At 57.4% G+C, this 14,339-nt stretch overlaps 2 protein-coding genes across 4 annotated transcripts; both read left to right on the top strand.

The window, feature by feature from the left end:
- The first annotated feature begins 830 nt into the window (after positions 1-830).
- HAX1 (HCLS1 associated protein X-1) lies at positions 831-3,456 on the top strand. 2 transcript variants are annotated; one of them, XM_016141814.2, is made up of 8 exons: positions 847-1,008; positions 1,127-1,218; positions 1,505-1,764; positions 1,947-2,134; positions 2,582-2,633; positions 2,756-2,862; positions 2,982-3,072; positions 3,194-3,456. In XM_016141814.2, the coding sequence occupies exons 3-8, from the start codon at positions 1,530-1,532 to the stop codon at positions 3,280-3,282; spliced, it is 762 nt and encodes a 253-aa protein (XP_015997300.2). In that variant the 5' UTR covers positions 847-1,008; positions 1,127-1,218; positions 1,505-1,529; the 3' UTR covers positions 3,283-3,456. The 2 variants fall into 2 exon arrangements, with proteins under 2 accessions (XP_015997291.2, XP_015997300.2); XM_016141805.2 differs by lacking the exon at positions 1,127-1,218 and having other exon boundaries at positions 831-1,008.
- Positions 3,457-10,810: 7,354 nt separating this feature from the next.
- On the top strand, positions 10,811-13,838 carry AQP10 (aquaporin 10). 2 transcript variants are annotated; one of them, XM_016141892.2, is made up of 6 exons: positions 10,811-10,968; positions 11,284-11,410; positions 11,968-12,105; positions 12,203-12,321; positions 12,556-12,773; positions 13,221-13,838. In XM_016141892.2, exons 1-6 carry the CDS (start codon positions 10,864-10,866, stop codon positions 13,450-13,452), a joined length of 939 nt encoding a protein of 312 aa, XP_015997378.2. In that variant the 5' UTR covers positions 10,811-10,863; the 3' UTR covers positions 13,453-13,838. The 2 variants fall into 2 exon arrangements, with proteins under 2 accessions (XP_015997378.2, XP_036090782.1); XM_036234889.1 differs by lacking the exon at positions 11,968-12,105.
- Positions 13,839-14,339: the final 501 nt, after the last annotated feature.

Below are 14,339 nucleotides of genomic sequence, written 5' to 3'. Positions count from 1 at the left end.
CTTGAGGGGGGCTCCTTTCCCTCCTTCCCCGAGAATGGTACGCCCTGTTGCCTGCAAGGAGCCACCACCAATCTTCATTTCCTCCAGAAATGCCACCTCCACGGCAGACCGCGCCAGTACAAGGGGTGGGGTAGCGGATGTGGGTGGACGGGGACAGGAGGGAGGGGCTGAGAGGGCCGCGGGGATGGGCCCGGGCGGCGAGCGGAGAGGAGGGCACCGCGCAGGGGCCGCAAGCGGAAACGGGGGCCCCTTTCTCCGGCGGGCGGGTGACAGCGGCCGAGTGCTTTCGCTTCCGTAGCTACACCCACCCCCCGAACCGGAGTCTAGAGGGAGGCCGGGTGGGGGTACAGGAAGGGAGGGGATGCCCGGAGCCCCAAGTTCCCGCTTCCCTCCCGAGTCTCCCCACTGGGTTTCCCTGGGCCGCGAAGCCCTCGTTGGGCTGGTCGCAGAGCCTGCCCAGGGGAGTCGACAGCACCCTGGTGGCTGGAACGAGCGCGGTGCTTGGCCGGAGCGAGTTGGGTGCGGGTGTCCCCGCGTGTCTCGGCTCCGGGGGGTTCGGTGCCAGGAGCCCGCTGCAGCACCGCCCGTCCCTCTCAGTCTCAGGTCGGTGGAGAGGCGGGGCCGGGCCGGGCCTGCGCGTCCGTGCGGGCGGGCTGCCCCCTGGCGGCCGGCCGGGCCGGCCGGCGGGACGGGGCGCCGGCTCCGGAGGCAGGGGGGCCCGGGGCGGGGCGGGGCAGCCCAGGTGCCCGCGCCCTCCCGGCCGACAGCAGCGGAGCGGCGGAGCGCCCGAGAGCGCCGTGCGGCGCGCGCCGGCGCGTTTGCGACACTGCCCGCCTCGCGGGCCCGCTTTCCGGCACCGCGGCTGACGCGTCTCCGCTTCCGACCGCCGAGCGCAGGCGGCCCGCGGCGTGAATGGGCCTCCGGCGGGGACGGCGGTTCGAGCCCCAATGCGGGAATGAGCCTGTTTGACCTCTTCCGCGGCTTCTTCGGCTTTTCCGGACCTCGGAGGTGAGGACGGGTCCGGGTCGGACGGGGGGCGGGGTCTTCGGAGGGGCGCTCGACCCCTAACAGCCTACTTTTGGAAAAACATCCTCTTCCCCACTCCCGACTCCTGCGGCAAGGACAGAAGTCACAACATTGAGCACTCACCCCGAGGAGTAGCCCAAGCGGTCGTTAAGAGGAGGAGAAACAGCAGCTTAAGCCTTTCTCCGATCTGGGGTGATGCAACAGGGCCCGGCGGGGGAGACAATGGGGCTCCGGGCGGAGGGCAGCGAGCGAGCGAGCAGGACCTGGGCAGAGGGGCGGGCCCGAGGGACGCCGACGGAAAGCCGAGGGGAGGACTGACTGATGGAAAACTCCAGTGAGCGGAACCCCGATGGCCAGCCTCCTGACGCTCAGCTCCACTGCCCAGACACCTGTGACTGTTCCATTTTGCCCCCCACGGGACGATTTTTCAGTTTAAGTAGTGCTGAATTTTTGGTGGCCAATCTGCCTCCACCCCCAGCCGCAGAGATCCCTTTTTTGGAGGGATGACTCGAGATGAAGATGAGGACGATGAGGACGAAGAAGGAGCCTCCTGGGGCCCTGGGAGCGCGAGGTTTGAGGAGGGTCCCCAGTCCGCGGAGGAGTTTGCCTTCGGCTTCAGCTTCAGCCCGGGAGGAGGGATGCATTTCCACGACAACTTCGGCTTCGATGACCTCTTCCGGGACTTCAACAGCATCTTCAGCGAGATGGGAGCCTGGACCTTGCCTTCCCGGCCCCCTGGTGAGTGGCTGCCCCGGAGAGAGGGGGGGAGGGCCTGTGGTTTCTGCTGGGTTGTGGGTAAAATAATGAGCCTGGGGAAAGCCATTGCGGGGTGAGTGGCTGGCGAGTGCGACTTCAGGAGGGGTTAAAAGATCCAGCCCTCTCCCACCCCCAGCGTTCATCTACCCGCCGCCTTTCTGCAGAGCTCCCAGGCCTTGAGTCAGAGACGCCTGGCGAGCGACGGCAGGAGGGACAGACCCTTCGGGACTCGATGCTCAAGTATCCAGACAGTCACCAGCCCAGGATCTTTGGAGGGGTGTCGGAGAGCGATACAAGAAGTGACTCCCCGAAACCAGCACCAGACTGGGGCTCCCAGAGACCTTTTCGTAAGGTGAGTGCCTCTGGGCCTGAACCGAGAGCCTGTGGGAGACGCGCGTGCACGGACGACTCCTCGCTGGGAACGAACAGACCCAGGCCGGAGTCCTCGGCCCTCCGCTTCGTGTGCCGTTTTCTCTGTTAAGCTGCTTGTTGGGTTTTCTTTGGGGAAAACGGGAGTTCTGCTTTTGTGAAAAGAGAGAGAGAAAAAAAAACAGTGGTCGGTACGACTCTTGGACAAGGCAGGGTTGTTGGGAGAGGACAGAGAAGCATAGGTTCAGGCGGGCTCTTTGGTAGAAGGACGCGTGAACTAGCGAGGAAGGAGGAAGGGATGGGTAAGTCAAGGATGAGCTTACCTCCTGGGGAACGGTGCTTTTGCAACTTGGGAAGAGTTCAGGTTCCTGTGACTCCTCAAGCTTCAGATTAAAAGGTGTCATTTCATGTACTTTGGCTTCTTCTGCAGTTGGATGATATGTGGCCTCTGATCCCCCACTCCAGAGCCAGAGAGGACAAGGGTGAGTCTGCAGGGAGGGGATGTTTACCAGCTCCCTTTGTCCTCCCTCCTCGAGTCCCTTCCTGCCGCACTCATCCCCTGCTCTCCCGCACACTCTCCTGTTTCCTCTCTCTCCTCCTGTAGATCTTGATTCCCAGGTTTCCCAGGAGGGCCTCGGCCCAGTTCTGCAGCCCCAGCCCAAATCCTACTTCAAGAGCGTCTCTGTAACAAAGATCACTAGGCCGGACGGGGTGAGCTGGGAGAGGGGGAAGGGGACTGGCCCGCAGGTGCCCTGGAAAGGGATCCGTGTGAAGAAACCAGGAGACCCGCCTTTGGTGACGTCGGGGCGCGGTGGGGCTTCTCCTTGTAGACGGTAGAGGAGCGCCGGACCGTGGTGGACAGCGAGGGCCGGACCGAGACCACAGTCACCCGTCAGGAGGCAGACGGCAGTCCCAGAGACGGTGAGCGGCCATCTTCCGAGTCCTTGGGAAAGGGGCCCGTCGCGCCTCCCCTCCGCAGTCACATCCCTCTCGTCGCCTCTGCCACTCAGTGTGTCTGCGTGTGTCGCTTCTTCTTCCTCAGACCTGGAGTCGCCAGCAGCTCCAGCCCTGGAGGATGACGCCTCGTCCATCCTGGACTTGTTCCTTGGCCGTTGGTTCCGGTCCCGGTAGTCTCGTTGACCCTCAGAGGCCTTCTGGTTCTTTCCACCTTGCGCCCTTTGCTCGCTATCGACGGGCTTAGCTTCTCCGGCCACCTCAGGGCCTTGGGTGTGCGGAATAGTGGATTGTGGGTATGTCAGTACATCGTGCGCCCAGACTGACCAATAAAACCTTTATTTATGCTAATTCTTCAGTCTTGGTTTTGTCAAGGCTGTTCCATTTCCTTGCACCATCCAGGGTTTCCCAAGTTATCTTGGCTCACGACCTTCTTGTTTCTTCGTTTTTCGTTGCGCTTCCAGAACCTGGCTTGATTAGGTCAGGGTCAGGTGCCAGCAGAAAACCATGTTGGTTGTGGAGGAGGAGGCGGAATCACTAGCGGCAATTCCAGGGGGATTTCTAGGGGGCGCTGCATCGGAAGTGTTTGTGTACCAGCAGGGCGAACTGCTTCCCTGGGTGTGGGATCCCGGTGATCGAATGGTTCCTGAGATAATTCAAGGAAGCGTTTGGGCAAGAAGTCTTCCTTTATTGTCTGTGCTTTCGTTTTTTTCATGAAAGAGAAACTAGGCACAAACATTACTGGATCATCTCTTTAAAAAAAAATTTTAGCACTGTGGTTTAGAGCAACAGATCTTACAAGTTTGTTTACCTCCGTTGCCTCTGAAAATCCTACTAATATGACAGTGAAGGGGTTTTTCTAAAGAGGCATGTAACAGGAAAAGGAGAAGAGTGATAACAAAGTTTGTCTTTTCATTTTCTTATATACTTTGGTGGACAGAATTTGATTTATTGTAGCCAAATTGATCTTTTCATTTATGGTTAATGCTCTTTATATCTTAGAAATCTCTCCTAACCCAAAGTTAAATGGATACTCTCAACAAATTACTAGTTTTGCCTTTTACATTTAGGTTTTTAAACCTACCTGGAATTTATCTTCCTATATGATATGAATTAGGGAACCAATTTATATACATTTGGAAAAAATATATGTACACACACACAAATATTACAAATACACACAACATATATAACCTCATGCAGGTCTTTTTACTCTCTTCTACTAATCTGTTTCTCTACCTTTGTGCCTGTATCACACTTTTAAATACTGTAGTTATCTTTATCAGTACAAGTCCTCCCACCTTTTTAACAAAATTCGTCTGGTATATAAGAATATAATTGATCTTTAGAGTACCACCCTATTCACAAATGGAGGAGCCAGAGATTATCAGACATCTGTGGACAGCCTCCAACATGAAGGACGGAGACAAACCAAAGAAGCAACTTGGAAGAAAGAGACTATGCAGAAAGATGAAAATTTAGCAAGGACACAAATCTTTAATGTCCTTTGAAATGTGAGATGATATATTCATAAAACCAGAACAGAGTACTACAAAAGAAGAGTAAACAAACTTTGAGGCGTCAAAAAAAATAAATAAAACTAGAATGTTACAAATCATCCATGAAATAAGAAAATATCTCAGAAGTAAATGGTATCACTATATTACTTTGTAACCTGAAAGGACCCACCACATGCCAGACTCCGTGGAAGAAAATAAACCCACTCCAAGGCTCAGCGCACAAAGTTGCAGAACGCTGGGGACAGGAGAACCCTGGAGGTGGGTGGGCAGTGAGATCAGATTCACAGGGTCAGGGGACGTTCCCTGACTTTCAACAGCAACACCGGAATTAAAAGACAGTGGAGCATTACTTCTAAAATGGCGAAGGAAAATTATTTCCAATCTAGGATGTATATACCCAAGACAACTATGCATTAAACGTGAGAGCATAATATTTCGACATGAAAGGTGTATCAGCAAAAACGTATACCAAACATATTGAATGATGAAAGATGCTTTTTCCAACTGAGATTAGGAATAAAACCCAGGTATCTGCTCTTTCCACATGATTTCAACGTGGTACTGGAGGTTCTAGCTAGTGCGTGACGCCAGAAAGTTCCGTGGAAGACGTGCAACGGAGAGGAAGGAGTAGAGCTGTTTACAGATGCCGTGACCTTATGTGTAGAAAAAAATTCTAAGACATCAACAACAACAAATCGCTAGTAATTACAGCAAGGTTTCAGGATACAAGATCAATGTACAAAAATATTTCTGTATATTCACAACAATCTGAATATGAAATTGAATAATTCCATTTATAATAACATGATAAGGAATAAAAATTTTTTTTTTGGAGTTTGAGTCACTATTTTACTGCACAAATATAACTCAGACGTCTTCTGGGTAAAGAAAGGGTTGAGTAAAGAAAGGGTGCAGTCGCCAATGGAAAGGTGGGAGGTGGGTGACAGCCACGCAGAAGCGAGCACAGGCAGCCTCGTGACCGGGACGTCATTCCTGTGAAACCCAACCGCTCGAGTCCGCCGTTCACCTCTAATGCCCAGCAACTCACTGCCTTTCCCCCAATCGATTCTTCCTGCATTATCACCCCTCTTCCAACAAGCCAGCTGGAATATAACGATGTAGAAAGACGGCGACTTTGTTAAAAATCAAGGGCCTCTCGGGGACACACACAGGCAACCCCAAAGCTTTAAAACGGCCCACAAGTTATGTGAAAAGTGAGTCCCTCCCGCCCTGACTGTCAGCAGCGTGGCACGGAGCCGTTTTTCTCACCTCCCTGCGCCTGGCGCCTGGCACCCGGCATATTTGTTGGATTAATAAATACCTTTGTTAATAGGGAGTTTTTGTAATCCCTTGAGTCAATCAGCCCCTTTGCCAAAAGCTCATAAAATCAAAATAGGGCAATGTCAATGGAACGAGACTAGAATTTGGTGCCAGTCACTGGCCCACTGCACAGAGCAGGCTGTCGACAGGAACTCATCAACCAAAACCCACGCTCCAGCAGGGATGAGAACAGTGTCTCTATGTAAAGCATGCCCTCCCCCCCCCCCAAAGAATCTCATTACAAATAAATAAAATTGAGCTGGACCTAAATCAAACAGCATTGAGACTAGATCAAGCTCAATCCTTGCAGGATCTCATTTACCTTGCAGGTCACGTCATGTTTGTAAGTAAACAGTCTGAGCTCATATCAAACGAGCTTCTCACCAGTATGCGCATGGGGTAGGACGTGCCAGAGTCACGTGGGACATAGAACGAGGCTTTGTTGTGGGTCTTACAGGATGTTTAGCACATCTAGCCTCTGACCACTACATATTAAGACCACCACCCACCACCACCACCACCCCCACCACGGAGCCATGAAATCCCAGCTCCGCAGATTGTCAGAATTCTCTCTCGGGGTCGTATTGCTGGTCGAATACACGTTCCTCCCCGCGGACACAAGCCTGGTCGAAGGGTAATGAGCGCGCCCTACTTCAGAAGGGACGAGAGTAAAGCGAAGCTTCCTTTAAAGTGCCAGGAGAAAGACAGCGAGAGGCACGCGGCGACTTTGCACATCCTTCAGCCTCCTCACCTCTTCCCACACAAAGTGGGCGACGAGGCGTTCTGTGCAAGCTGTCCAGGGAGGACTTCTCTTCGCACCGCCTTCGGGGCTGCAACGTGGCCGCAGTGTGTGGCTTTTCCCGGCTCCCCACTGTCCCACGCCAGCCCAGCTGCTTCCCGTCTCTGGCCTCTCATCGCCAGGGCGCCCCGCGTGGACCGCATGTTCACGTCCCCCCCGCCAATCCATGCCTCGGAGCCTAACCACGCCGTGATGGCATTTCGAGGATGGGCCTTTGGGAGGTGAGCAGGTCGTGAGCACAGAGCCCTCATGAATCAGACTATTTCCCTGATAAAAGAGACCCAGCGGAGCTCCCTTCTGCCACGTGAGTACCTAAGGGGACAGCCGTCCCGTGCACCAGGAGGTGGCCCCCCCAGACGCCGAATCGGTGGCCCCTTGATCTTGGACTTCCCACCCGACAGAGCTGTGAGTGGTCCATTTCCATTGTTTATAAGTCGCCTGGTCAATGGTATTTTGTCACAGCAGCCTGCATGGGTGGAGACAGTCCCCGGTAGGGTCACAGGTGTGAGCCGAGGGTGAGAGATGCCGGAGTGAGACGGACGGACGGACGACGCGAGGGTCCGGGCCGCCTGCTCTGCAGCTCGCGTGTGCCCTCCGCCCCGCTCACGCCTGACCCCAGAGATGCCACTTCCCTGTCACAGCGCGTCCTTGCCGAGCCAGAACTCCCAGCGACATGGAGGGTCTGGCCACTCGGTCGCTTGATAAATTGCAGACACTGGCTCTTCTACCGAGCCCGGCAACACCCGAGGGTGCTCTGCAAACACTATGTGGGTCTCTGCTGCCCCTGGCATGGCTTCGTCCCGAGCCCTGGGCGTCTGTGCTGCGAGTCTCTCACTGGGGCTTGCCAAGCCACCCAGCGTCTGTGCCTACGGCAGGTGTCCCGTTACCAGCTGCTGGGTCACACGGCTGCAGAGGCCGCTGCTGCTCTTGGTCCCACTCAAAGCTGACGCCCTTCAGTGGCAGCTGGTAACGTACCCAGAAAAATATTGTGCGAAACGTTACATGCTCCAGAATCCTAGGAAATCGGTATTGTGCTTCTTTCTGAGTGGTGGACGGTGTGAGTTGGAATAATTGGTTCTTCTCCTTGGAAGGCTATCCCTGCATGTCCCAGGCCGCTGTACCCGTGAACACCCTGCAATCGGGACAGTTATCTGAATCTTTGTGGGGTTATTTCCCACTCTCTGAATCCATGTGTCCGTCCAGGGCCTCCGGCATGCCTGTCACTCCTTGCCCTTCCGGTCTGATAGGCACAGTGTGTCACGTGCAGGCACACCTCGTTTTATAGTGCCTTACAGAGGACTCATTTTTTACAAATCAAAGGCAAGACCTTCCGCCAGCAACAAAGATTATGACTCACCTTACTGCAATGTTCGCCTTTTTTGTGGTGGCCTGGAACCGAACCTGCACTATCTCCACAATGTGCCTGAACAGCACGTCCTCATGTCACTGGCGATAAGTCCTGCAACTTTCAGCGAAAGGACATGTAACATGATTGGGCCAGGTGACATAAATAAGAGTCAGTTTCCCATGGCATCTCATCAACCTTACAACGTTATTCAAGGTCCTGCCGTACAGTGGACTGATACGATGGTCTTCAAAATGTCCAGGGTCAAGGTCCCTTCAGAGCAGATTATGACGGAGGGCCGGAGACGTGCCGCGCGCCTGGGGCAGAACGCACGTGTATGTTACTGACCTTCCCACGGGGGAAGCAAAGCGCTTCTGACCCTCCTCTGCGACCCGAGTGGGCTGGAAAGCAGCCCACTCACCAGGCGAATGATGGCTGCGTGCCGCCAGCCCCGGGCTGTGTTCGGCTGCTCTCAGAGGTCACCACGTGGGACAAGCAAGCGCCCTGGGCGTCAACGTTCGGGCGGGTTCGTGGTAGACCACTGCCATCTGCCGCGATCGCGGTCGCGCCCGTTATTTCAGGAGCCGAACCGGTGGCGCTCCTGCGGGCCTTACGCCTCCGAGGGGGGCACGCAGCTCCTCCGTCTCCCCGGGGATGCCGCGTGGTGTTTGTGTGTCTGTCACCTTGGCGCGGGACAGCTTCGGTCTCCTGCCGGCCCTCCTCGCTCGCTCCCCGGGGCCGGAAACTGAAGTGCGTGTTCCTCACCTTCGAAGGCTGCTCACTTTCGTTTTACGATGTGTTTACGGGTAGGGGAATGACCCCTGGGTGGGGCCGCGGTCCCAGAGCACGTGGAGTGGACCGTGCCTGAGCCGGGACACTGTTTATCATCCGGACCCCACCTGCACCTGCTTGAGCAAGGGCCAATAGTGTAGCTCTGGGTTGTTTGCTATCGAAGCTAATTCAGAACCTTTGCCCCAAATCCTCAAAAGTTCTGAGCATTCTCTTTTTTTGTCCATAATGTTCATCAACATAAATGACTCATGTGGGCATTGTTACCTTTCCTACTGGGGAACACCCTTTCCCCCAAGAACCCCCAGAGCCATCCTAGAGCCATATTCACACGGGATCCAGGGACCTTGCCCGGACCTGCATCCCACATTACAGGAGCGTGCTCCAGTAGCGGCCACCCGCCCCACGCCCAACTTGCTGTCCCGTCTCTGCTGGCACAGCGCCCTGAGTCCCAGCCACCTGCAGCATGACCTGCTGCTGCCGGGCCACGTGAGCCAGACCCTGAAGCTCCAGCGCCCGCGGGAGTCCCAGCTCTGAGCCGGCTGGGCCTCCTCTTTGGGGCTCTGCTAGAATTCGATCCTTGTTTTTGTCCTGTTACCAGGAAAGCAGGGGGAGGTAGATCCTCAAGGGGGCGAGCATTGTCTTAGAAGGCACCTGCCTCCTTTGAAGCCTTCCTGTGATCTTCACACGACCCGGGACAGGCCACTTCTGCAGGCTCAGGGGGGCCAGGGGGGCCTGCGGATTCAAGTCTCAGTCCCTATCTTGGGACTTCAAGTCTCAAGTCCCCATCTTGGCTGTCAGGATCTGACCATTAGGACCCTAAGCTTGGCAGAAGGAACCTTGTGGGGTTGAGAATTCAGTGTTCTCTACAATTAAGATTTGGGCTGTCCCGTCTCACAGATTTGGAAGTCACTGGATGGTCCTTGACTGGATCCCGGGTTGGGAGAAAAATAGCTATAAAGGACATCTGGGACCACATGGGGAAAATGCGGATGTGATGTGTGCACTAGGTAATATTTCTACATTCGTGTTCACGTTCCAGAATGCGACAACTTGACGTTGGAGGAGGATACCTCTATCCTCAAGAGATACGAGCTAAAGTATTGAGTTCGAGACAAAGTATCATAAGATCTGCAGCTTATTTTCAAATGGTTCAGCGAAAATAGTTAAGAACGAACTTGAGCACATACGACAAATGTGTTTGGAGGGAGAAACGGTGAAGTGCCTGTCGGTCTGAGAGACCCGCGGGGGGCTTCTGTCGTGCTAGTCTTTCAACTTTTCTGTAGTTTTGAAATTTTTCAAAACAAAGAGTCGGAGATGAAAAAGAGAGAGAGAGAGAGAGAGTGCGAGCGCTTTGAGCTGGTCCTTCCTCCTGCTGGATGCGAGAGAGTCCGGTTTCCCTCAAAGCTGTCGGGAGGGCCGCTGGCTCTCACCGTCGGCCTCGACTGGGCCATCGGTCCTGTGTCACTTCTCACACGCCTCTCAAGTGCCAGCGCACAGCCTTTCAACCAGCAGCCCCGTCCAGCTGAGCGCTGCCCACAGTGGGGAGGCGGAGACCTGGATTGGAATTTGCACTTAGCCATTCCCCAGCTGGGAGGCCGTGGGGGGTCCCCAGGCACTCTCCAGGTCCACAGCTATCAGGCGGGGGCAGCAGCACTTTGAGGACCGAGAGGACTAAGGTATAGGAAGCAGGGTGCTAACGCCCAGTCTCTCCGCCAGGAGGAGGCTACTCCCGGGAGGGATGCGGATGGAGGACAGAGGAGGTGGCCCTGGGCGGACTCCTCCCGCGCACAGTCTGCCTACGCAGACATTCTCCTGTTAATCTCTAACCGCCCCCACACGTGTGCATGCACCCCTGTGTCGGAGAGCCGCGCTAATTGGTTTAAAGTCTTTCCCTTATCTCTGCCCGCCAGGTAATATCTGTGGAGCGGCCGTGCGCCTAAGCAGTTGCGAGAAGCAGCGAGCAGAGACAGAGAGCCAGCACCATGGTCTACAGTCAGCTCTTGGTGAAACTCAAGAGCCGGGTCCGGGTGCGCAACCTCCTGGCCCGGCAGTGCATGGCGGAGTTCCTGGCCGAGTTCGTGCTCATGGTAGGCAGGGTGCTCGGGGAGGGAACCAGGATGGGGTGGGGGGCGGCCGTTTGGGGCGCTGCCTGGCTTCCGGCTCCCTGTCCTCCCCGTGGACCACGCACCACCTCTCGCCCCCCTCCTGCCCTCCCCCTTTCAGCCCCGCCCCTTGCCTCCCCTCACCCTCCTTCCTCTTCTCTGCCCTCCTTCCACCGCTCACGTCCATCCCTCATCCGTCCCGCTGGACCGCTCCGCTCGCTCTGCTGGGCTCTGTCCCCTGCCGGCCCCCGGGCTCCCGGCCCCTGACGCCCTGCTCCTCCTCGCCCCTGTCTCCACCAGTTCTTCACCCTGGGCTCCATCGCCCAGGGCGTCACCAGCAAAGGGAACAAAGGTGACTTCTTCACCATGTTCATGGCCGGTGCCTTGGCTGTCGTGTCGGCCATATACGTGGGCGGCAACGTCTCAGGTGAGGCGGCCGGGGGCCGGGCGCCGGACGGGGGAGCGCACCCGTGTGAGTGGGGGTGCATGCCTGTGGCTCCTTGAGCCTGACCGGTGCCCTGGACCGAGACAGGCCGTGGGCCCGGTCCAGTGCCCGCTTCCGTCTCGCCGTTCTCCTCCCTCACACTCACCCCCTGCTCGCGGAGACCGAGCTCTATGGCAGAGTAGTCAGGGTGAGTGCTAGCTGCGTGTGTCCCGCCTCCGGAGCCCTCTGGGGTTCGTGTTTTGCTTCAGACCCGCACCTGCTGCCCCCCAGACACACGCCACCTCGCTATGCCTGGCTGGAGCCTTCGGGCACCTGCACCGTGGCAGGTAGAGAGAGCAGACAGTCCCAGGTCCAAACCTGGGCTTCACTGCGTGACCCCAACGAGTCGCTTGACCTTGAACTTCAGCTTCCTAACTTACGGGGTGGGAAGAGTGACACTCACCTGAAGCGTCGTGGGCGGGAGAAGCGATGTTCCCTGGCGGGCGCCTGGCAGGGGGGACGCTCAACGGAGGTTGGTTTTCTGTTCTCGATCCGTGAAGGGGCCCACCTGAATCCCGCCTTCTCCCTGACCATGTGCCTCCTGGGACAATTCCCCTGGTTCAAGCTCCCCATTTACTCGTTGGTGCAACTTGTGGGAGCTTTCTGTGCCGCTGGGACCACCTACATCGTCTACTACGGTAACCGCGGCCGGAGCGTCTGCTCGGGGGCAGGGGAGCCGCGGGCCAGTGCCACCTGAGCACAGATGGTAATCCCGGGTGTGCCCCTCCCCCGCAGATGCCCTGCAGAACTACACGGGTGGGAATCTGACAGTGACTGGCCCCAAAGAGACAGCTTCTGTCTTTGCCACCTACCCTGCATCTTATCTGACCCTGAGAGGTGGCTTCGTGGACCAGGTAGGTTGTATGTGTGTGGGGGACACCTTTGCCTCTGCCCTCTGGGGCCCCAGCCCATTGTTTGGGTGCTGGGTGGATTGGGGTGTGGGGTCAGGGCGATCTTGACACCACCCCTCACCCCGGATGCCTGTGTTAGACAGAGTCGGGGCGGTGGTGACCTGGGCTGTTTGAGTGACAGAGGGCAGAGGGAACATCTCAAAGCTGATGGGACCCCCTCTGCCTGTCAACTTCAAGCTTCTGGGCACCTGCTTCCTGATCGTGGGGGCCCTGGCCATCATGGACCCGAAGAACAAGGGAGTGCCCCCAAGTCTGCAGCCCGTGGTCGTGGGGCTGCTGATCCTGACTGTTGAGCTAGCCGTGGGTTCCAACTGTGGGGTCCCACTCAACCCTGCCCGGGACCTGGGCCCACGGCTTTTCACCTACATCGCTGGCTGGGGGCCTGAAGTCTTCAGGTGGGAGATGGCCTTCCTTGGTACTCACCTCCCTCTGCTGGGCACTCTGTCCTGGGTCCCCAGCTCTCTCCTCTTAAACAGTTCTCGCGGCCTCTTAGGACAGCATGCTTCCTCTAAGACCCAGTTCTCCCCTCTCCCTGGCCCCCCTTACCCCCTCCACCCTTTTCACCAATGCAGTAAGATTCAGAGGTCATGTTCTTGGACACATACTACCTCTTGGGGCATTAGTGAGCTCATCAGCAAAATGGGCCTATTCAGATAATTCCCAGAGGCACAAGGCTGCGCCAAGCCAAGCTGCCTTGGGGCTTCTCTTCTCCAAGTGCTGGGCTTGGGTGCCAAGGCACCTTCTTCCTGGGGCCGATCGCCTCGAGGACGGCCTTGGGGAGCTCTTGCCACTGCCCCAAGGGGCGTCGCCCCTGATGTCTCCCTTTTGCCCTTCTCTTGCAGAGCGGGTAATGGCTGGTGGTGGGTGCCTGTAGTGGCCCCTATGGTGGGGGCCACCCTGGGCACGGCCGTGTACCAGCTGCTGGTGGCGCTGCATCACCCTGAGGACCCACAGCCAGCTCACGATCTAGAGTTTATCCAACGTAAGGACTTGCACTTGGAGACTCCTGACCCAGCTAAGAAGTTGGAGTGCAATTCTGATTCTCACAGTCCTTCGCTCTCTCATGGACTCTGAAGAGGCCTCCAGGCCTAGGCCTGGCGACAAAGACATTCCTCCTCTTTATTTAGATACCAGGCCCTGGGAAGCTTCTCTGTTTACTCACCCAGGCATCGCTTCCTCCTAAACTGGGGAGGATGCCCGGACAGTTGGGGAGGACAGGGTCCAGGACCCCGGCTCTTCATCCCCTCCTCCCCCAAGCAGGTTCTGGGACCCCGAGGGCTGCCAGAAGCGTAGTTCCTCAAAGCAGCCGCCAGAGGGCGCGCGCCCTGGACGCAGGACTGGGAAGGATGCGGGAACCTGCGGGGTGGCGGGGGCACGATCCTGGGGACTTCCTCCAAAGCTGGGTCCTCGCTGCCTGACTCCCCGCTCTCCCCCAGATGCGGCCGCCCCCAGACAGTAGGTATGGGTGGGAAAAGCGCCCCCGCAAAGGGGGCGTGGCGGGGCAGGGCGGCCGCGGAGCTCGGCGGAGCCCGCGGGCGCCCCGGGGCCGGGACGGCGAAGCGGAGGGCGCCCGACGCCTGGGCGCTCCGTGCCGGTGCCCGCCGACGGGAGCAGCCGGGGCGCGGAGGGCGCCCGGGGGCTGAGAGTGGGGTACGGGGGCCGGCGCGGAGGAAAACTCGTCCCCGTCGCCTCCCGGCTCTCACGCCTCTCCCCGCGGGAGGCGCTCTTCGAGCGGAGGAGACACTGTCCCATTTCCCTTTCTTCCAATAAAACGAACCTCAGGGTCACGTCGCGTCCTGATTGATTGATTGATTGATTGACTGATGTCCGGGGGCGGGATGCGGACGGCCGGGGCGGGCCGGGGCGGGGCGGGGGCCGAGGCCGGGTTAAGACCCTCCCCCTGCCCCGCACAAAGATGGCGGCTCCGCCCCTCCTCCGTCTCCCCAAAACCCCCTCCCGCC

The sequence above is a fragment of the Rousettus aegyptiacus genome, unplaced genomic scaffold (genome assembly GCF_014176215.1).
Source record: "Rousettus aegyptiacus isolate mRouAeg1 unplaced genomic scaffold, mRouAeg1.p scaffold_m13_p_17, whole genome shotgun sequence".
NCBI lineage: Eukaryota > Metazoa > Chordata > Mammalia > Chiroptera > Pteropodidae > Rousettus > Rousettus aegyptiacus.
This window is presented reverse-complemented; position numbering and strand designations above follow the sequence as displayed.

Bases quoted from the DNA above. Each gene is read 5' to 3' on its own strand.
- HAX1 (XM_016141805.2), top strand. From the start codon at position 956: ATGAGCCTGTTTGACCTCTTCCGCGGCTTCTTCGGCTTTTCCGGACCT. The intron at 2,634-2,755 runs GTGAGTCTGCAG...CTCCTCCTGTAG, and splicing joins CAGAGCCAGAGAGGACAAGG to ATCTTGATTCCCAGGTTTCC. The intron at 3,073-3,193 runs GTGAGCGGCCAT...CTTCTTCCTCAG, and splicing joins AGACGGCAGTCCCAGAGACG to ACCTGGAGTCGCCAGCAGCT.
- AQP10 (XM_016141892.2), top strand. From the start codon at position 10,864: ATGGTCTACAGTCAGCTCTTGGTGAAACTCAAGAGCCGGGTCCGGGTG. The intron at 10,969-11,283 runs GTAGGCAGGGTG...TGTCTCCACCAG, and splicing joins TGGCCGAGTTCGTGCTCATG to TTCTTCACCCTGGGCTCCAT. The intron at 11,411-11,967 runs GTGAGGCGGCCG...CGATCCGTGAAG, and splicing joins CGTGGGCGGCAACGTCTCAG to GGGCCCACCTGAATCCCGCC.